Source organism: Cervus elaphus, chromosome 19 (assembly GCF_910594005.1).
Source record: "Cervus elaphus chromosome 19, mCerEla1.1, whole genome shotgun sequence".
NCBI classification, from domain to species: domain Eukaryota; kingdom Metazoa; phylum Chordata; class Mammalia; order Artiodactyla; family Cervidae; genus Cervus; species Cervus elaphus.
Genome location: NC_057833.1, coordinates 41081983 through 41104717, shown reverse-complemented (window position 1 = coordinate 41104717; position 22735 = coordinate 41081983). Strand labels below are relative to the sequence as shown.

The window sequence follows — 22735 nt, the reverse complement described above, 5'->3', positions numbered from 1 at the left end:
ATGACATACCTTTTTCTGGGAATGGAGATATGCAGAAGAACAGTGGGGCTGGAATAGGAGATTGAAAGCTTTAGAGTTTAATTCCATATTGCCATAAAGTCACCATCTGTTTTTGAGCAATTTATTTCCAATTTCTAGGCTTTTGCTTCGTGTTCTGTGAACTGAAAGCATTGGATTAGATGGTTTCTATGCTTCCTTAACCCCAGGGCTCTATGAATTGGCTTCCTTAGTAATGCTGAAGCAAAGGGACAATGAGAGGAGGGCTCAAAGCAAAAGATCCTCATAAATTGGCTTCTCTTTTCTACCTTAGAGGATGGCCAAGGGTCAGCCTCCAAAAAAGCCCACTGGAAGCCCAGGTGTGGTGATTCTTGGCAGTTTCTCTCTTTTTGTACGTGTTAAAGAATGCACCAGTTTTGCTTCTATAACCCCAGTTCCCCATACTCAGGTATGGAAACAAGTTGAGTTTACTCCAGCATGGGAATTTTATTTTTAAATAAAAGAGATGGCAGATCACTTTTACTTAAAAGAGACAGAAGGAGAAATTTCTAACCATCAAAACTGCCCAAGATATATCAGAAGACTATGAGCAATCTGTCAATTGTTCAAATAGTTTCTGAATCTCCATTCAGATTTATTGGAGATTTTTTAGTGGAATTTCTTGAATGGATAAAGAACAGATAGAGAAGATGGCCAACCATGACATTTTTATGATGATATGCTTTATACTTAATGCCCCTTGTATCTAATCTTATTCCTATGTTGCCCCTTTGGGAAACTTTACTGGTATAGTTCAGATAATAGCCTGAAGGAAAAGCCCAGGGATACATATAGGTCTCTTGGTTTGTGGGTTGTGGCTGGTTGTCCAGCTTATGGACAAGAAACCCAACTGTCCCCTGGGAATACCACATGGCAAATGGTAAAGAGATAGTAAGTTCATGCATGTGTGCGTGCTAAGTCACTTCAGCAGTGTCTGATTCTTATGACTCTTTGGACTGTAGTCTACCAGGGTCCTCTGTCCATGGGATTCTCCAGGCAAGAATACTGGACTGGATTGCCATGCCCTCCTCCAGGCGATCTTCCCCACCCAGAGATCGAACCCACATGTCCTATGTCTCCTGCATTGACAGGTGTGTTCTTCACCATTAGTGCCACGTAGGGAGCCCCAGCAGGCCCATAGTGACTGGAAAAACAATTCCCAGAAGAACTGAATTTAGTTCCCTTGGATGTTGTCTGAGGTTCTGCACCAAAGTGGCATTGCTCTACAGGCAGATACTCAATGATTTTTATTTAATAAAATAATTTGACTTCATTTCATTGAATCCTTCCAAGATCTTTATGAAGTAGGCAAAAGAGATAGCATCATCTCCATTTTACAGGTGAGGAAATTAAACCTTAGGAAAATTAAGGTAATTTTCCAGGGTCTCACATGACTGATTCAACTCTTTCCAGAGAAAAAAGGGTGTTTTACCTAACGACTGGGGCTTCCCTGGTGGCCCAGATGGTAAAGAATCTGCCTGCAATACAGGAGACATTGGTTTGATCCTTGGATTGGAAAGATTCCCTGGAGAAGGGAATGGCTACCCACTCCAGTATTCTTGACTGGAAAATTCCATGGACAGAGGAGCCTGGCAGGCTACAGTCCAGAGAGTTACAGAGTCAGATGTGACTGAGCAACTAACACTACTTAATGATTAACAACAATTATTTAAAGAATTATAAGGTCTCTGGTTTTAAAAGATTTTATCAATCATCTCTTTAGCAATCCCTTTCACAATATTCACTCTAGTCCCTCCTAGTACATGTCAAAGAGCAATGCTTCCATCCTTGGGCATTTTTAAGTATAAGAAGTTCTTTCTTATCTTAAACTGCCATCCAAATCCCTGAATCCTCTTATCCTCTGGTCATAATCCTGCTTCCTAGGTCCCACTTATCAGTTTCTAGAATATCCCACAAGATGGTCTGTATGAAATATGAAGACAGTTCTCATTTCATCTCTGAGATCACTCTTCTCACACTAAACAGCTTTGGTACCCTATTGTTATAGACTGGACCTCAGGGTTAAGAGACATCACCCTGCTCTCATCTTTTCTGATTTGCACTATATCCTTTCAAAGGTCATTTGGGAACAGTCCAACTTAGAAAATTCAAAGGGAATGAATGTGCAGAAAGAAGTCAATTGTCAGACTGATCCTTAAATGGTAAATAAAGAGAATGTGCTGGACCTTTCATAGACTCTGCCAACAAATGCCACTATCTTGAGGCAAATGGGGATTTTCTGGCAGCACTGTTAGTAATAACTTGCCAATTGTGCCTGCTTCAGAACCACTGCCAGAGCAATCCAACGACTTTTCATTCCACTACTGTTGACAGGACAGCTAAGGATTTCAACATTTCCTTTTACAGTCTGAATAGAAGTTTCCTGCCTTGGGGACTGTAACAATATTTGCCATCATGAGGGGAAAAAAAAAATGTGGGTCCTAGGAAGTGGAAAGAGAGGGAGAGACATACTAATGGAAGTAAACAAAGATAAAGACAAAATCAAACGAGAGTTATTCAAGGTTTGGATTTTGAATGTCTCCATCAAATTGATGTTTGTGAAACATCAGAGGATGAATCGTTGAAATTGAGGAAGTAAGCAGGTTGAAGAAAAGACTTTAAAGTTAGACTTCACATAAACATCCTCTCCCCCAAAAAAGCTGGAATTTTTAGATTGAATACCAGCCAAGGTGTCTCAACTTTGGGTCTTAGGACAGACAAAAAGCTGATTATGTTAATAATAATGTTTATAGAGTTCAGCATTAAAAGTCTTTTTTTGAAAATAATTTAAAAATACAATAAAATTGAAAAAAAAGTTTAGAGATGAAAACAGATGAGATAATTTCCTGAGTTGTTTACAATTAGACATAAGTCAAGAAGAGACAAAGAGGAAATACAAGAGAAAAGAAAATGTAAACAGAATGAATTACAACAGTGTTTTTGATAAACATGCTTCTTATCCCCTCTAGAATCCATAGACATTCCACAGAGGGCACTTGTAAGACCCAAAAGACAGGAGGTCAGTGGCATTCCCATCTCTGTCTCAACCACAGTGGTCTTACTTCTGCCTGTTTTACATATTGGGTATCTGAAACAGATTCATTAGAAGGAAAGATCTGTTATTGAAAAATAAAACATATGAACAAGCAATCAAAAAAGAAAAAAAAAAACAGCAAAAAGGAAATGAGTCACTGAAACTTCTTGATCAGGGAATTATATGATCAAATTGTGCTTTTGGAATCTGGCAACAAATGCAAAATGAATTAGAAGACGCTCAGCCTTGGAAATGATACCAACTAAAAGGTTATAGCAATTATCCACCTAAACCGAATTTAAAATGTGATCTAATAATAAAAAGGAGAGAATAAAAAGGAGAAGTATATGAAAAATTTTGAAACAATAAACTTTAGTTTGACATCTGGGTGTTGGGCTTAATACTAAATATGGTCTGTTTGTGCCATCCCCCTAAATTTATATGTTGAAATCCCAATGTGATGCTAAGAGTTGGGGCCTTAGCTTATAAGAGCAGAGCCCACATGAATGAGATTCTGTTGTTGATGTTCATTTGCTTAGCCATGTTCAACTCTTAAACCCCATGAACTGCAGCACACCAGGCTCCCCTGTCCTTCACTATTTCCTAGAGTTTGCTCAGATTCATGTCCATTGAGTCAGTGACGATATCTAACCATCACATCCTCTGCCGACCCCGTCTCCTTTTGCCTTCAACCTTTCCCAGCATCAGGATTATTGCCCTTATAAAAGAAGCACAAGAGAACTCTCTTGCCTCTTTGGCTAAAAGGATATAGCAAGAAATCTGAACCCCAGGAGAGGGCCCACACCTGACCAGGTTGGTGCACTAATCTCAGAATGCCAACCTTCAGAACTATAAGAAATAAATTTATGTTGTTTATTAGCCACTCAGTCTACAGTATATTTGTTATAGCAACTCAGACAGACTAAAAGAGATATAATATGGAATGTATTTGGCAAGAAGATTAAAGACATCAAAATTAATAACTGTGACTATTAAAATCTCATAGAGAAATCCAAAATTTTGAAGAAGCTGAATATAAGTGGCTACTGATATACATGATCAGCAGACAGCAATGCAAAATTGAAGTCCCAGGGATGGGACTATGGCTTTGGAAGTCATCCTCATAAAAATGAAACTGAAATAATACAGATTGAGATCCCAGTGAGAGAGAAGATCAGGATCCAAGGGCTGAAAATAAAGACCCAGAACATGCCCACATTTGGAGGACTGAGAAACAAGAACCCAGAGGGTCTGCCCTGAGTTTATGATCAGGTATTTACTTGATAATGTTATTCAATATACTTAGGTGAATTTATTTTCTGATTTTAAGAAATTTCATAAAAGATCTGAAGTGTGCATTTATCAGTCTAATCAAGCTTTTTGATCTCCTAAGATACTAAATATTTAAAATCATGTGATACTATTTAAAAGTAGCTGATTGTTTCAGTCTAAAAATATGGTGAGCTGAAACAGAATCTTCAATAATGATGTAGCTATGGATGATGTATTTATCCACTGAAAGGAGTGTCAAAAACCAATACTCCCCCGAGCAAGGGAATAGCCAAGTTTGTTTCGGTTTCCAATGAATGACATTAGCCCGGTGTAGGTCTCAATCAAAATGGGTTCAGCAAGCACCGTCAATCCCTCTCCTCTTCCAGATCCAGTGGAATTCTTATGGGTGTTCTGGATAGCTGGAACAAGCTTTGACGTGAACCCAGACAACTGAAGAGGAAAAGAAGACACAGAATTAGTGAGTGCAAAGTAGGTCCAGAGACACGCCCACCCCAGCCAGTCCTCACAAAAGTTGACTACTCTCCTGGAACTGCACTTATTCTTACTACTTAAACAGAAATCATTTCTTGGAATTGTTAATATTGCTTCCGTTAGTCTTTTAATAGATTGATCTGTTAATAAATTTTGTACATAATAAAATTAACTGCTGCATCTTATTTATTTTTCATTATTGATAACTTGTACAACATTAAGAAGTCAGTTTAACAAATATTTGCTGATAGTCTAGTTTGGATCAGACACCTGTCATGTACTACTGAAGATTCAGACAAGTGAGATATAGCCTCTGCCCTCACAGCGTGTGAGCGCCAAATCACTTCATTTGTGTCTGACTCTTTGTGACCCTGTGGAATGTAGCCCTCCAGGCTTCTCTGTCCATGGGATTCTCCAGGCAAGAATACTGGAATAGGTTGCCATGCCCTCCTCCAGGAGATCTTCTTGACCCAGGGATCGAAACTGTGATTCTCACATCTCCTACATTGGCAGGTGGGTTCTTTCTTTTTTGCCACTTTATCTATTTTTTAATTGAAGAATAATTGCTTTATAGAATTTTGCTGTTTTCTATCAAACATCAACAAGAATCAGCCATATGGGTACAACCATTGCTGATCTCTCCCAAACCCCCCTCTCATTCCCCGCCCCCCATCCCACCCTTCTAGATAGTCACAGAGCCCCTATTTGAGTCCCCTGAGTCATGCAGCAAATTCCTATTGCCTGTCTATTTCACATATGGTAATGTAAGTTTCCATGTTACTCTTTCCATGCATCTCACCCTCTCTCCCCTTCTCCCCCAGGCCCATAAGTCTGTTCCCTCGGTCTGTTTCTCCACTGTTGCTCTGCAAATAAATTAATCAGCATCCTCTTTCTAGATTCCACATATATGGTCAGTATATGATATTTATATTTCTCTTTCTGACTTACTTTACTCTGTATAAGAGGTTCTAGGTTTGTACACCTCATTGGAACGACTCACACGTGTTCCTTTTTGTGGCTGAATAGCATTCCATTGTATATATGTACCACAGATTATTTATCCATTCGTCTGTTGATGGATAGGTGAATGTACTTATATGCAGAGTACATCATGAGAAACACTGAGCTGGATGAAGCACAAGCTGGAATCAAGATTGCTGGGAGAAATATCAATAGCCTCAGATATGCCAATGATACCACCCTTATGGCAGAAAGCAAAGAAGAACTAAAGAGCCTCTTGATGAAAGTGAAAGAGGAGAGTGAAAAAGTTGGCTTAAAGCTCAACATTCAGAAAACTAAGATCATGGCATCTAGCCCCACCACTTCATGGCAAATAGATGAGAAAACAGTGAAAACAGTGGCAGACTTTATTTTGGGGGGCTCCAAAATCACTGCGGATGGTGACTGCAGCCACGAAATTAAAAGATGCTTACTCCTTGGCAGGAAAGTTATGACCAACCTAGACAGCATATTAAAAAGCAGAGACCTTACTTTGCCAACAAAGGTCCGTCTAGTCAAGGTTATGGTTTTTCCAGTAGTCATGTATGGATGTGAGAATTGGACTATAAAGAAAGCTGAGTGCTGAAGAATTGATGCTTTTGAACTGTGGTGTTGGAGGACTCTTGAGAGTCCCTTAGACTGCAAGGAGATCCAACCAGTCCATCCTAAAGGAGATCAGTCCTGAGCGTTCATTGGAAGGACTGATGTTGAAGCTGAAACTCCAATATTTTGGACACCTGATGCAAAGAGCTGACTCATTTGAAAAGACCCTGATGCTGGGAAAGATTGAAGGTGGGAGGAGAAGGGGACAACAGAGAATGAAATGGTTAGATAGCATCACTGACTCAATGGATATGAGTTTGGGTAAACTCTGGGAACTGGTGATGGACAGGGAGGCTGGGTATGCTGCATGCAGTCCATGGGGTCACAAACAGTTGGACACAACTGAGCGACTGAACTGAACTGCACTGAACTGTCAGTGGACATCTAGGTTGCTTCCATATTCTAGTTATTGTAAATAGTGCTGCAATGAACATTGGGATACATGTATCTTTTTCAATTTTGGTTTCCTTAGGATATATGCCTGGGAGTGGGAGTGCTGATTTGTAAGGTGGTTTTATTCCTAGCTTTTTAAGGAATCTCCATACTATCTTCCAAAGTGGCTGTATCAGTTTGGTGGGTGGGTTATTTACTGTTGAGCCATTGGAGAAGCCCACACAGCAGTGACACTATAATAATATAAAAAAATGAACTTTTAATGATCATATGAAGTCCATGAAAATAAACAGCAAAAACTGGCACAAATATTAAAGAAAAACAAACGAAATCATATATGGTTAGAGAATCAAAAACGACTTTCAAAGGAGACATTTGAGGCAATCCTCCAAGGGTTAATAGGGTTTCAGCAAATGAAATGAGGTTAAAGACAGTCTAGCTGACTGCTGCTTTTCTTTCTAACCCAGCATCCTTCTCTCCAGTTGAGATTCCTCTTCCAATAAGAGTGCCTCAGGGCTTCCCTGATGGTACAGCAGATATGAATCTGCCTGCCAATGCAAGAGACACAGGTTTCATCCCTGATCCAGGAAGATCATGTATGCCACAGAACAACTAAGCCCATGCACCACAACTACTGACCCTGTGCTCTAGAACCCGGGAGTCACAACTACTGAAGCCTTCACATCTACAGCTAGTGCTCCACAGCGCAAGCTGTCTAACCCCATCTCCTTTCCTTCTCCTTGCAGAGAAGCCACTGCAGTAAGAAGCCTGCCCACCACAACTAGAGAATAGCCCCCACTTCCCACAACTAGATAAAAGCCTGTACAGCAATGAAGATCCAGCACAGCCAATAAATAACTAATTTTTAAAAGATTAAAAAAGGATGCTTCTATTTTCCTTTGGAGAGCCGCATTCTTCCATTTAGTGCAAACAGCATAAGTGGAGCTGGCTTTAGTACATGACTCAGTTCTAACCAATCAGAGGAATCCATAGGAGATTGGTTCAGGAATGGGCACATGACCAATGCGGCTGTGAAACATATCATCCAGGTCCAGAGGTATTCATGGTCATTTTGGCCACACAGTGAGAACCTGACTTAGACTGAAAACAATAAAAGGAAAGATCTAAGACATGAAGCCAGAGAAATTTTTCACAAAACCATCCGAGTTACTAAATCAGCCTACCCTGAACTTTAAGTTAAATGAGTAAAAAATTTCAAAAAAAATGAAAAATAATCATTCTTTTGGTCAAACCAGGTTGAACTGGGTTGAGAGGAAGGTAATTCAGGGAGCACTGCAAACAGAGATATAAAGAAAGAAACAAATTAGGAAAGCCCAGATCTTTGTATTTCCAATTAGCTCATTTATATCCATTAACTCATTCCAGTATAAGCCACTCAGGTAAGTAAAAGAAGGTATCATTATTTCCATATTAGAAATCAAGGCTCAGAGAAAGTAAGTGACTTGTCCAGAGTCACTCCATTTTCTGCACAATGGTAAAAAAGAATATTAGGAACAAGGGACTAGTCACAGTGAAATCCAAATATGCTTTCTAGGCAACTGGCTTACAGGTCTAAATTAAAACTTTCGGAGTATATTCCAATATCCATCTAAATTATTATGCATATTCAACCAAGTGACCAATGTTTTTCCTTTTCTTCATGAGGAGGGCCAATCTTTGCTTTGAGGGACTAATACAGAGTGATGATTCGATGAAGAAAGAGAAGCCTGTAGTTGTTACCCATAATCACATTTTTATCCTGGACTGTTAATTTTATACCAAATTGCCCTTGGGCAAACCACTTCTCCATTGTAGCCTTAGTTTCCTTGTTAGTAAGAAAAAAATCTAAAATTTAGAATATATCCATCATTACTACTTGACCTAATCTATAATGGACAAGGGGCTTCCCTGATAGCTCAGCTGGTAAAGAAACTGCCTGCAATGCAGGAGACCCCGGTTCGATTTCTGGGTTGGGAAGATCCCCTGGAGAAAGGATAGACTACCCACTCCAATATTCATGGACTTCCCTGGTGGCTCAGATGGTAAGAAATCTGCCTGCAATGCGGGAGACCTGGGTTCGATTACTGGGCTGGGAAGATCCCCTGGAGGAGGGCATGGCAACCCACTCCAGTATTCTCACCTGGGCAGAGGAACCTGGAGGGCTAGAGTCCACAGGGTCGCAAAGAGTTGGAAATGACTGAAGCGACTTAGCACACCACAGCACAGCACAAAAGGGACAAAAAATAGGAAAGAAAGAAAAACCATGCAAATAAACTTATGTGATTTACTTGTTCTGTGACCTTATCATAAATTCACTTCTCCTTTATGAGCCTCAGCTTACTCTTTTGAAAAGAGGCATTGAAATCTATGGTTTGGGGCTAATTTTGTTGTTTAGTCACTAAGTCATGTCTGACTCTTCGTGACCCCGTGGACTGCAGCACGCCAGGCTTCCCTGTCCTTCACTGTCTCCCACAGTTTGCTCAAATTCATGTCCACTGAATTGTTGAGGCTATCTAACCTACTCATCCTCTGACCCGCACCCATCTCCTTTTGTATTCAATTTTTCCCAGCATCAGGGTCTTTTCCAACTCTTCACATCAGGTGGCCAAAGTATTGGAACTTCAGCAACTCAGAAGTTAAAAAAATGGTGACTTTATCACAAACAATATAAAGCTTGCTAGAGTGCATTGATATCTGTGGGTTTTCAATAAAGTAATAGTTACCTAATTAGATAATGTCAAACCGTAATTTAAACTCACTTCACTGACTAAAGAATCTAATAGATAAGCAGGGTTTTGCTTGTTTACCACGAGTTTCAGGCTATAGTAACAAAGACAGACAGAAGGTACCTCTTATTATTACTCCCAGCACTCTCTTTAAGACCTTAGAATGGATCTAAATATTACGTGCTAGTGAATGAAACGAACTGTAGTCATATAGCCTGGAAATTCTGGAACGGAGGACATCATTCCTCACTGAACACTCCACCAGTGCTTTCATGACTGGATAAGAAAAGCAGCAAGTGTTCTTTCTTAAGTTTCCAAAGAGAAAAGCAAAATGGGAAGAATAAATTAATTTCAATAACAGGAGTATTTAATTTAATTGCTATGTTTAAAATCACAAAGTAACCAAGGTCAGAAGTTAAGTGTGCATATTCCAGTCATTCATCTATTGCTTTATTTGCCTTGCCTCATACTCTCTAAGAAGCCACATTCCTCTACATGGACATACCCACCTCACAGCAATCTAACCATGTCCCCTCCATCACTGTGTATAGTGGGGGGAAAAAGTATGTTTCCTTGCCCAAAACTAATGGTTAGATTCTAGAAGAATCATTTAATCCCCCTGGATCTTAGTTTATGTATCTGAAAATGGGAAAATAATAATGATGGTAAATACCAGCTTCATCAGACTATTGTATGAATCCCAGTGAATTGCTCAAAAATATTTTAAAGCATACTATTTATAGATGTAAATATTATCAGAGGCAAGAAACAGTTTAGATTCCTTAGTCCTACTCCTCTCGATTCCAGACTTTGAATGCCAATTTCCTTTATATAAATCATAGACTTTAGAAAGTATTTTTTTTTAATCTTGTGATATGCCCTATTTTAAAGTAATAAAAGTTCCCTGGAGGCCAAAGGATATATATTTAATTCTATTCAGAAACCATGACTTCAAACGACATGGATTGAGCATCAAAGTATCTCTTCCAAGGTATTTATCAATTATAAAGGAAAAATACTAACTTTACAAAGGAGCAATCTGGCATACACCATCTTAGACAAGTAGTTAAGGTTAATATCTTTAACAAGGCATACAGGCACAGTGAACCTGCAATATGAGGCAGTGAAAAGACACAGCATCACTTCTGCAGTATTTGTGCCCTTAAAAGAGCAGACTTCAACCTAATCATGAGAAAACATCAGCCAAACCCACCATGAGAGCATTCTATCAAAAGCCCCGAGGTCATAGAGAAAAAAGAAAAAGGAAAGACTGAGAGACTGTCACAGTTTGGAGGAGAATAAAGAAACAGAATAATTAAATATAACAAGGAATCTTGGATTGAATCCTGGAGCAGGCAGAAGACATTAGGAAAAACAAAACAAAAAACTGATGAAATTTGGATAAGGTCTGTATTTTAGTTAATAGTACTATTGAAAGTGAAAGTGTTAGTCACTCAGTCGTGTCTGACTCTGTGACCATGAACTGTTGCCTTCCAGGCTCCTCTGTCTGTAGGATTCTCCAGGCAAGAATAGTAAAGTGGGTTGCCATTTCCTTCTCCAGGGGATGTTCCTGACCCAGGGATAGAACCTGGGTCTCTTGCATTACAGGCAGTCTGTTTACCATCTGAGCCACCAAGGAAGCCCTGCTACAGTATAGTATTGTAGTGATGTTTTATTTCTAGGTTTTGATACCTGTGTTATAGTTATGTAAGTTTCTAGAAGAGTTTGAATGAAATTCTAATATTTAGGAAAGAATTCATGTTCTTAATTTTCCAAAGGGATATAGAAAAAATCAGGCTCGATACTTTTTGAAACTTGTTTCTTAGAACACTACATTTCCTTATAGGTTGGGTGACCATATCACACATTATCCAAATCAGGATTCTTTTGAAAAGCAAGAAAATGCTATTATTAATAGTATTTTTAAAAAATGCACGCCTGAAGATTTGGGGAAAAGTTAGGGAAGAAAAACTACAATCACATCAATCACAATTGCTTTATTTTTATCAGTTTTATATATTTGGGTTCTGAGAAAGGTTTTCTTTTTAGAAAACTTTTCCTTTAAAAAATAAAAAAAAATCCACTGTATTAAGCTTGCCTAAGAAACTCTCTGATAGTCTGGTCAGTCCACAAAGAGTTATAATGCCCATGCTCTTATTCATCTTTCACAACCAAGCTCAAATCCTTTCTCTTCCACAATGCCTTCCCAAATAGTCAAGGCAAAAATTACTTTTTATTCTATCACATTTCATATACGCATCTCAAACATTTCATCCAGTTTTCTGAGAATCAGAGTCACAAGTATGGCTCTTCATCTATACAACTAATCTAATATTTCTCTACCTTGGAATTATTGCTATTGGGGGCTAGGAAATTATTTCTAGGAGGGGAGTATGTCCTCCAGATTTTAGAAAGCTAAGCAGTAGCACTTCAACCCCAGGTGTGGCAACCAAAAATGTTGTCCAATGTCCCCCAGGGATAAAATCATCTCCTGCTGAGAACCACTGAACTAAACGAAGAATAGAACATGATATATCATGAGTATTCAGATCAAACAGATCTGGTCTTACATTGCTAATATGGTTCTCACTAGCTGTGTGATCTTGGGCAAATCTAACCTCTCTGAATTTTATAGTTCCTCTTCTATAAAATAAGAATATTAATAGCATCAAATTCATAAGTTGTCTACAAAGATCAAACTAACTTTAATAAATAAGGATTTGTAAAAGCTCTATGCACATGTGCCCACCTGCTAATGTCTTCCAGGGAGGTTTGGGGAAGGATATAAGATTAAGCTGGAACTTGGAGTCATATTGCAAAGGCATTAAAGGAAGCAAAGCCTATTGCCAATAATCAATATTGTCAATAAATAATTCACTACGTCATCATTGAATTATGATTTCCTAAAGTCCAAAGCTCAGTTCACCTCAACTTTGCTATGGGCAACACCTTCTTGGTTGTCAGTATGCCTTTTCACAGATTTTATATATATATATCAGATTGGGTTACAGAATGCCTTCCCAGTCCTCATCGTAAGTTTTATTTCATGAGAATTCTCTGTGGCCTCAGAATCAAAAGGCTGGAAAGAAAAAGTTGACATTACTTTACATTCAGTGAACTTGGCATTTCACTCGAGTCAGATGTCCTTCATTTCTAGTCATTTCTGTGAGCCCTTTAAGAAGAAGATGGGCCATGAAGACAGAGGGACAAGCTGGGCATGAAGGAGAGGCAGACAAAAGGCCAAGTCCCCAAGCTGGCTCTTGAGCATTTCAAGCACCTGAACTTAATCTGTGTGACAGGAACGTGGTGTCATTTGATATGAATGCCACCAGTCACATACTTTTCTTTAAAAGCTTTTATACGCCCACCCTGGCTCCCTCTTTTATTCTAGTCTCAAAAACAGAGGGTCAAGTTTAACAACTCCGGTTACAGAAGGCCTGTGTGCTGGTTCGGGTAAAGGATAGGGGTGTGTGTGTGTGTGTGTGTGTGTGTGTGTGTGTGTGTGTAGTATTCTTGACTTTACAGCGATTATTTACCAGCTGAGTGACTGGGCCCCTGGTTTGCTTCAGGTGCTGTCTGCCAGCAGTTCACTGCCCAGAGTCTCAGTTTTCCTTATTACAACCATCTCGTGCTTCCTGTTTACCCTGGGTAAAGAGACCAGGTTTCATGCCTGCAGGCCCACATTCCTTTGCTGAGCAGGTTTTCTAAGCCTCAGGCTACAGGTTTCACCCTCCCATTGTAGCAAGTGAAGCACGTTGAAATAAAAAGTAAGCCCATCCAACACCCAACAATGGAAATCACTTGGGAAGCTGCACAGCTGAACAGAATATTTATATCATCCTTACACGATTACTTGGAATTATCTTTATAGAGACACTGTGACTGTGAGTATGTTTAGGAGTATAGAGCAAAAGGGAGGATGAGGCAGAAGCTTTTTTCCCTACAAATTCTAATTTCCATCTTCATCCTATTCCATTTCCCCAACCCTCCCCGTGCATATTTGCACATGCACGCGCACACACATACACACACACACTTTAAATTTAGCTTAAGTGAATGACTCTTTGTCCAAGAACATTTTATACACCTTTGTAATTTGCAGCTTCTAATCATGTTTCTTTTACTTAAAATGTCTTTCTGCATCTGCTTTGATGGCTAAATCACTCTTGAGTTTCACATCAAATGTTAGCACATTTGTTAACTTCTGGACTTAACTATTCTTTTTGCTGGGCTCTGATAGAATCTCTTGATTCTCTCCATCAACAGTATTTGCACACTAAATTATAATTTGTTAAGTAGGCCCTTGGACTGCAAGGAGATCCAACCAGTCCATCCTAAAGGAGATCAGTCCTGGGTGTTTATTGGAAGGACTGATGTTGAAGCTGAAACTCCAATATTCTGGCCACCGGATGCGAAGAGCTGACTCATTTGAAAAGACCCTGATGCTGGGAAAGATTGAGGGCAGGAGAAGGGGACAACAGAGGATGAGATGGTTGGATGGCATCACCAACTCAATGGACATGGGTTTGGGTGGACTCCAGGAGTTGGGGATGGACAGGGAGGCCTGGAGTGCTGCGATTCATAAGAGTTAGACACGACTGAGCGACTGAACTGAACTGAACTGACCATTTTTTGCATTCTCCCTCTAGACTATAAATGTCTGGAGGGCAAAATCTGTTTTATTCTTCTTGCTATCCCAACAATTAGGGCTTCCCTGGTGGCTCAGCGGTAAAGAATCTGCCTGCCAGTGCAGGAGACACAAGTTCGATCCCTGGGTTCCGAAGAGCCCCTGGAGAAGGAAATGGTAACCTACTCCAACATTCTTGCCTGGAAAATCCCATAGACAGAGGAGCCTGGCAGAATACAGTCCATGGGGTCACAAAAGAGTAGGACACAGCTCAACAACTAAACAAACAACAAAATCCCAATGATTATCTACTGCATTGCTCTGCATATATTAACAGTATGCCAGGTGGATACTTAACAAATATTTGTTAAGGAATGCCATGACAACCAGTGGTTAGGACTCAGTGCTTTCATTGTCAAGACCAATGAAATTAGTCATTCAATCTAGGTTCAATCCTTAGTCAGGGAATGAAGAATCCAAAAGCCAAGCAGCCAAACAATTAAAATAACAAAAATAAACAAATAAATAAATATTTGTTCAGTCTATGTGGTGGGAAACCAAGGGGTTAAGAATATAAAGTTACATTTGATTACTAAAATATTGGTTCAGTTTCAGAATTCCCTCAAAAATAAGAAGATGCCAGACAAAAGTAAAAAAGGGTTGGTCTGTAGCTCACTTTGATTAGGCTATAGAGCATTCATGATCTATTCACTATTATTCTACAGCTCTGGACTCAATCACTGGTTCCTCTCAACAAGACTCTCCACACAAAGAATCCATTAAGACAATGTGAAATCAAGCACAGTTATCAGTTAGATCCTTGATCTATAATTTGCTTAATAAATACCACTCTGTAACCTGTCTACACTGACTAAACTCACTTAATTGTTCCTGCAAATTGCAAACCCTCAAAGCTTCATGTAGATTACAGAATGTATCACAAGATTCCTTTGGCTGCTCCTTATTGATCATGCCTCTAATTATGGGTAGCCATAGCAATGGTGGCTTAAGTTGATTTTCAAAACATGGAGCTAGTCTTGACAGTTCAAATTGGTTGGGACATCTGACCATTTAATTTGGCCTATGTAAATGTCCAAAGAATGACCTCTTGATGTCAGAGGGCCAAAAATTCCACCCTCAGATCATTCGAATGCTGCCATTTTCTGAATATGCATCTGAAGAAGAAGCAGGTAACTCAGGTATGCCTGCAGGGAACACGGATCGCCTCAGCTTTTTCTTGCCTCCAATCACCTTTCTCCATGCCTCAGACCACCCTGCTTGTTTATCTCATAAATATCTTAAGCCTCTTGCCTTTGGGGAGGCAGATTTGAGATCTATTCTCCTCTCTTCCTTTTTGGCTTCCTTGTGAAGAAATCCTTTCTCTGCAGAAAAACTCAGCATCTAAGCATTTGGCTTGCTGCGCATTGGGCAAATGAAACTAATTCTGTAACAAATGGATAAAAGAAGAAAGATACGGCTAGAAGTTGCAAATAAAAAGTGGATGAAACAATTAAGAATAACTGACCTTGGTTGTAAAAATATGGTATCATATCCTACCCTATCATATATCAAAGCAGTGACTATGAATATGCACACACACAGACTTCCTTCTGGTTTTTAGACATTTCCTTGAGCACTGACAAATTGTTTGAATGGAGAAGTACAGCTATTGTAATACCTCAGTCAATTCACTTAACCACTCTAAGTACCTTCACTTTTAAAGTGGAGATAGCATTCTGACCTCGAAGAGTTTTTGTTAGTTGAATTACATGAAAACATGCAAACTGTTTAATTCCTATCATATATCAAAGCAGTGACTATGAATATGCACACACACAGACTTCCTTCTGGTTTTTAGACATTTCCTTGAGCACTGACAAATTGTTTGAATGGAGAAATACAGTTATTATAATACCTCAGTCAATTCACTTAACCACTCTAAGTACCTTCACTTTTTAAAGTGGAGATAGCATTCTGACCTCAAAGAGTTTTTGTTAGTTGAATTACATGAAAACATGCAAACTGTAATCAATAAATATCATGTAATTACAAAATTTATATGAAATTATTATGTCTTATAATAATAAAAGCAATACCAAAAACGTTATTTTCTATTTTCACAACTGTTTTATATGAGTAATGCAAAGTATGTGAATGTGCAGATTGAAAAAGTTGGTAAGGCTTGGAGATAAGCAAGAATATCTGGAAAGAATTGACTATCATACTTATTAGATGTAGAAATGATGCAGAGTTAGTGAGATAGGTAAAAGAAGTAATGAATTTTGACATAGTATTTCATAAATTAATGGAGATTTTTTAGATCAGTGCTGAAGGACTTAAAGATAGTATAAATTTTAATTTGAATACAATTTACCCATTAAAGCTCCTTCCTCAGGTACCTTTCAGCCCAATCAATCCCATGACTCAGCTTTGCCCCAGTGTTGTATGATCTGACACCTATATTACCAGTTCAACTTTCTCTCCTGAGCTTCAAACAGGCCTAAATTTCTAACTTCCTGGCAACCAGTTCAACTCCACATTCCAAGAACACTTCAAACTCAACATGTCCTAAACAGAATCCCCAAACCTACTCTTCTTTTAGTTCTCTCCATTTAGATTAATGGACTCACCATCTACCAAAACAGACCATACCATCTTTGACTTCTTTTTTTTTTTTTTTTCTCATTTTTTTTTTTTTTATTAGTTGGAGGCTAATTACTTCACAACATTTCAGTGGGTTTTGTCATACATTGATATGAATCAGCCATAGATTTACACTTCTCATTCACCTACCATATCCTATCAGTTATCTTCTTCCACTGATATCCTGAATATCTCAAGATTTCTTTGTTTCTCTCCATTCCTAGCACCCCTAATGTAGTTTAGGTACTCATATGTACCATATGCACCAATACAATTATGGTGAGAAATACACAAGATTAAACTCCAGCTAAGCTGTCTGTGTCTAAGACACTCCATGCACTTTCAACTGTCTCCACATCTTTGCATCTGATCCAAACTTCTTTTTCAGTTCTTCAATACTTATTTTAAAATCTTTGTATTTTTATCTGCTTCCTCTATTAAGCAATGCCTTCCACAAAGGCAAGAATCTTGTCTCATTTATATTTGTATTCTTAATCACAATCATAATATCAACAACTTATAGGGACTAGAAAACATTTGTCAAATAAAGAGATTCCAAGTGCTATAGAATAAAAGACTCTGAGTAAAAACATAAAATGAATTTTATAAATGTACTTTTAAAAATAAATTATTCCATTAGATCATAAATAATTTGAAATTTTTGGCTGTGGATAGCTCGGTTCAATATAATTCTCTCTCTTCTGCCATTGTGGGTTTCCTAAATTGAATTAGGGCTTCCCTCGAAGCTCAGTTGGTAAAAAATCTGCCTGCAATACAGGAGGCTCTGGTTCAATTTCTGGACTGGGAAGATCCCCTGGAGAAAGGATAGGCTACCCACTCCAGTATTCTGGCCTGGAGAAAAAGAGTCAAAGAGTCAGACATGACTGAGTGACCTTCATTTTCAAATTGAATTAAATTGTTTCAGGTATTTCATTTAGTTATGCATTTTCCCCATATTCTTTTACTTTTTCCTATTTCATTCATGAGAGAAATTAAGAAAAACTAGTTTAAATCACCCTTTAAAAATTGTATTATACCAAAATATTCATTTAAAAGGATTCTATATCCCCAGAATTACTATTCTTATTTATACTTTTGCATTAATATAACTGAGTATTAATCAAAGCCAATTTTGGAAAAAGTCCTAAACATAAATAACTCTGTGACATAAAAACCAAAAACAAAAGAGAAACCAGGATGCAAAGAACTGGATCAGAGCGGTCATCATCTCATATCCCAGACTGAGATCACTTGTTTTCTTAGCGATCTGGGACTCAGGGTGGCCTTTGGCTAAGAAATGGTTTGGCAAATGAAGGTTCCAGGCTGTTTTTAGGAAGAAAGAAGACTTTGAAAGAGTAGTTGAATGAGAAAATCCTTCAAGAAAATACGCTTAACAGATTCACAAAGTAGTTTGATTGACTGAAAACCAACCAAGTAATTAACCAACCACTCGCCCCGCTCATACCCATGTATGCACGCACGTGTGCACACACACACACACACACACACAAACACACACACACACCTGCTATTCTTACTTCCATCTAAGGAGAGCTATATAAACCTCAAGTTTCCCTTTTAGCCTTGGCTGATAGGAAGTCTTGGGCAAAATGTAATGTTACAGTCTACTAGCTGCATTCATGGATATTTGGGGGGTAGTTATTCCCACAACCCCTTTTTTAAACTTTCTGTTTTATATTGGAGTATAGCCAATTAACAAAGTTGTGATAGTTTCAAGTGAATAGCAAAGGGACTTAGCCATATGTATACACATGTCCATTCTCCCCTAAACTCCCCTCCCATCCAGGCTGCCACTTAACATTGAGCAGAGTTCCCTGTGCTATACAATAGGACCTTGTTTCCACTCCCTTTTGATATTTTATTTTTCATCTTCCTTTTAAAGTATTCGATTTTATTTCTATATGGCAGAAAAAAATAAAGCACTGTCAAGTATTAGAGCCATGCAGTGGTTATTTCTCTGCAGGTAACAGAACTTGTTTTTTAGTCCTTTACCCTGAATTTCTTCCCCCAAAGAACACTCAGAGAATAACTGCTTAAACATACCAGGTATGAGAAATAAGAGAAGACTTGGCCCAGGAAGTGATGGATGCCATAACCAAAGCAGGTGGTATTCATTTTTGACTTGTAATAAAAAAAGTGACTACTACTTCAAAATATATATTATATTAATTATTAGAACCAGATTCCCTTTAAAGGCAGGAAATGGCTTTGGAAACATACATTATTAAGCTCTTTCAGGTGGATTAACACATATTTTAAAAAAAAGAAACAGATAAATGACTCTGCACTTTAATAAGGAAGAGGAAAAGAACAAGGGTTTGGGGAAGAACAAGAGCAGGAAAGAGAAGACGAGATTCTGAAGCAATGCATCTGAGCATTATTGTTAATAATATCTTTAAAAATAAGAAGATCCAATACTCCATCTGAAGTTCTGGGCGTCATTGTAATGTAAATTCCTATCGTATCTCCCAGAAGTCCTCAGTGAGTCTTCTGTCATGTATGGGTCTCTGTGTCACTGTTGTGTTGTTCTAGATGACTTTGGGTGGTTAAGAGTCAGACTAGGGGCTGATGTTGATGCTTGGGTTGAGGTATAGTGAATTAGAAGAATCACATAATCCACACAATGAACTAATTTAGCGCCTTCAAGAGCTTGACATCAGAGGCAAACCTTGAGGCCATAAGCCCCTGAAGACACCTACATAAATCTTAAAAGGACACTTGCCTTTTGCTGAGAGCAGAATGGGATTCTAGCCAACTTCACTTATGTATTAGAGGAAAAGACGACCCCCTCTAGCCTCTAATCACATACGATTTGCCTCAGATCCTTTTTGTAAAATAATGGATTTATCAATTTAAATTATTTGTTTATACACATACATACTCGCTTACATGAAGAAGTGTGTTTAAAATAAAGCAAGAAATGGAATATATGCCATCCAACCATAGAAAGACTTAAATGCAGACTGCCATATTTTGAATTTATAGCAAATAAAGAATTGTGATATTCTAAAATGATGACAGCCTATAAAGATAAAATAGAAAGGACAGAGAAGGCAAGAATTTTGAAGCCCTTATGTATATTCTTATATATATCTGGTTTTGTTGAAAATACAAAGGCTGATTTTTCACTGCATTTATAGCTCTGTTTTACTTTCTGACTATTCAGAGTGTCCAAGGACAGCTTAAGTCTCCCTAGGAAAGTTGAAATAATAGTAGAAGGGGACCTCTCAGCCATCTGAGACAAATTTAAAATCTATTTGGGAAGATGAGATTTAAAGACATAAAAAATACTCTTAATTTCTTTACAATTTATGGAGCATTTATATATAGTTTATCCCATTTAACCTTACAATGGCCCAGTGAGGTTCAGAGGAAAGGCAGTTGTTCATCATGTCCATTTTAGAGATAATACTACCAAGGCCTAGAGGAAAAAAGTGATTAAACATGATCACAGAGCTATATCTGACTTCCTACTTAACACTATTCTACATTCCTTCTGTGAATAAAATAATCATAATTTAATTATACCCAGAAAATTCTATATACACTGTAAGCAATAAACAAAGATAAACACAAGTATTGCAATTTTTCAACAATATTACACTACAATTTTTGCTAAGAAATTAGCAAGAGGAAATAGCATCATATGGTTAATATAAATATTATGCATTTTTTCTAATATAAAACAGCTCCATTGTTTACTAAAAAAATTCTATAATCTATTATAGCTTTTGTCTACATAAAACCCAGGTTGAATCTTATCATTTCTTTAACAGTACATGTTTTAAAAGCACATAGATTCTCCGAAAAACTAATTTAAGAGTGATGCCCAAGCTGCCTCCTACCTTGCAAATTTCGAGAAACTTCTCACTTGTGTATTTCATAGGATGCTCAGTGAAGGTAGCATAAGGCACCTCAGTGGACCACGGATTCCAGCGGACTAACAGTGACTGTTGCTCAGGATTCCCCCAGTAGATCCTAAGGCCTTCTCCTTGTCTCCTGTAAGAAAGAAGCTTTCCTTTAGATTAGTCAGCTTCATTAGATTAAACTAAAAAGAAAAGGATGCAAAGGAAATGTACTACCCCAGTCAGCCTTGGTATTGATGCTGAGATAAGAGGCTGACCTACCAACTAGCTGAATTCTTCCAAGGAATTTAAGAGGGAAGAAAAGGATGGATTTGGTCTCAAACATGATGAGTGAGGGACAGAGAGGCCTGGTGTGCTGCAGTCCATGGGGTCATAAAGACATGCCTTGGCAACTGAACAACATGATGAGTTCAAGGTGTTGTTGACAAATCTGTGGGTTAATGCTTGGTTGGAAATGTGACTCAGGTATTCTGGACAGAAACCAAGGCTGAAAATAAAGATACTGAAGTTATGCCAATATTCTGATGGTCAAAGTTGAAATAAGGATATTGAAGTTATGCCAATATTCTGACAGTCAAAGTTAAAAGAAAAAGGAAGAAAGAAGAGTCAAGGTGGCAAGACAGGAATTGAAACATGGAAGACATAGTCAACATGGGAGATGGTTTCAAGGAGAAGGAAGGTAATAACAACTACAGAATCTACCAAGCAGTAAAACCAGGCAGGAAATGACTGAGAAAAGACATTGGGACTTCTGTAGTAGAAGGGTATGTTTGATCTTTAAGAGAATTGATGGCCAATTCAGAATGCCCTGTGACCTCAGCTTTTACATCTCCTGGTTCTCTATTCTCTGCACACGTTTCATCCACCAGAATTGCAGCAACAAACATGCCATAGCTCTGCCTGGTCACAGTTCTGATCCACAGCATGTGGGAGGCACCACTATCTTTTAGAGCCCAAGCCTATTTAGTAAACCCAACTGCAGAGCAAGAGAAAATAGATTTGGGAGTGTGATAGGAGGGGAGTTGTGGGAGAGGAATGGGGTCTCATTGAATAACAAGTCTGTAATCTCTGGCCTCTTCTTTTTGCCTGTACCCTTCAGAATTTACAGTTTGTGGTTTTAGACATTTCTGAATGCAAAAAGGTCCCTGAGGTTAAGCCAATCTCAGGTGCTTTGCATTCAACAAGCTTTGAAACTAAGTTGCCTGTAATTCTAAGCAGCCCCATGGAACATCACAGAGCTCTCATTTCTTCTAGAAATTAAATCCTGGGATCTAGAAGGAAAAACCAGAGCTCAATTGTGATGCCTTCACAAAGCTGTCACTTCCTGTACTAAGGATAGATTCCTTTGGGAATGTCATTGTGGTTTCCAAATGTTTAGCCATGTAGAGATGTGTATAAACACAATTTCACACCTCCATGTAAAACACCCCGACTGGCTTCAGCTTCTTCTTACACAAGGAAAGTAAGAAAAGAGCCTGGAACATTCTGCTGCCCAATTCTCAGATTTTTGATAATTCTATCTGAAAGCTGATATCCAGCCTTTTTTTGTCCTTAATCCTTTGCCCAGGAAAGAGAAGGAAAAAAAAAGAAAGAAAGAAAGAAAAAGAAAAGAGAAAAATTAAAATATTGAATATCGCTGAAGTTCCCTTTCTGCTGGTTCATTTTCTTAGCTGCTATACTGGCTTCCTTGATGGCTCAGAGGGTAAAGAATCTGCCTGCAATGCAGGAGACACAGCAGATGGGGTTCAACCCCTGGATAAGAGAGATCCTCTGAAGGAGGACATGGCTACCCACTCCAGTATTCTTGCCTGAAAACTCTCATGGCCAGAGAAGCCTTGTGGGATTCAGTCTATGGGGCTGCAAAAGAGGCAGACACAACTAAGTATACACACTGATATTTATCTCCCCCTCACCCACCCGTACTTTACTTCATTCCCTTTTTTTCCCTGGCCTGATAATAAGCCTTAAACTCAATGAATATTCTATGTATGCCGGTTAATGGAGCATTCTGGCTTGAGTCCTT

General features: G+C 38.5%; 1 protein-coding gene and 1 pseudogene across 2 annotated transcripts in view; one reads left to right on the top strand and one right to left on the bottom strand.

Moving 5' to 3' along the window:
• Nucleotides 1–4155, top strand: part of LOC122675217 — a 59539-nt pseudogene extending 55384 nt beyond the window's left edge.
• TPRG1 (tumor protein p63 regulated 1) overlaps nucleotides 459–22735 on the bottom strand; it is a 171425-nt gene continuing 149148 nt past the window's right edge. For both annotated transcript variants that reach the window (XM_043875115.1, XM_043875117.1), the window contains 2 exons: nucleotides 20692–20845; nucleotides 459–4792 (listed from right to left, as the gene is read on the bottom strand). In XM_043875115.1, the coding sequence (XP_043731050.1) occupies nucleotides 4598–4792; nucleotides 20692–20845 (349 nt within the window). In that variant the 3' untranslated portion in view covers nucleotides 459–4597. The remainder of the gene's footprint in view (nucleotides 4793–20691; nucleotides 20846–22735) is intronic.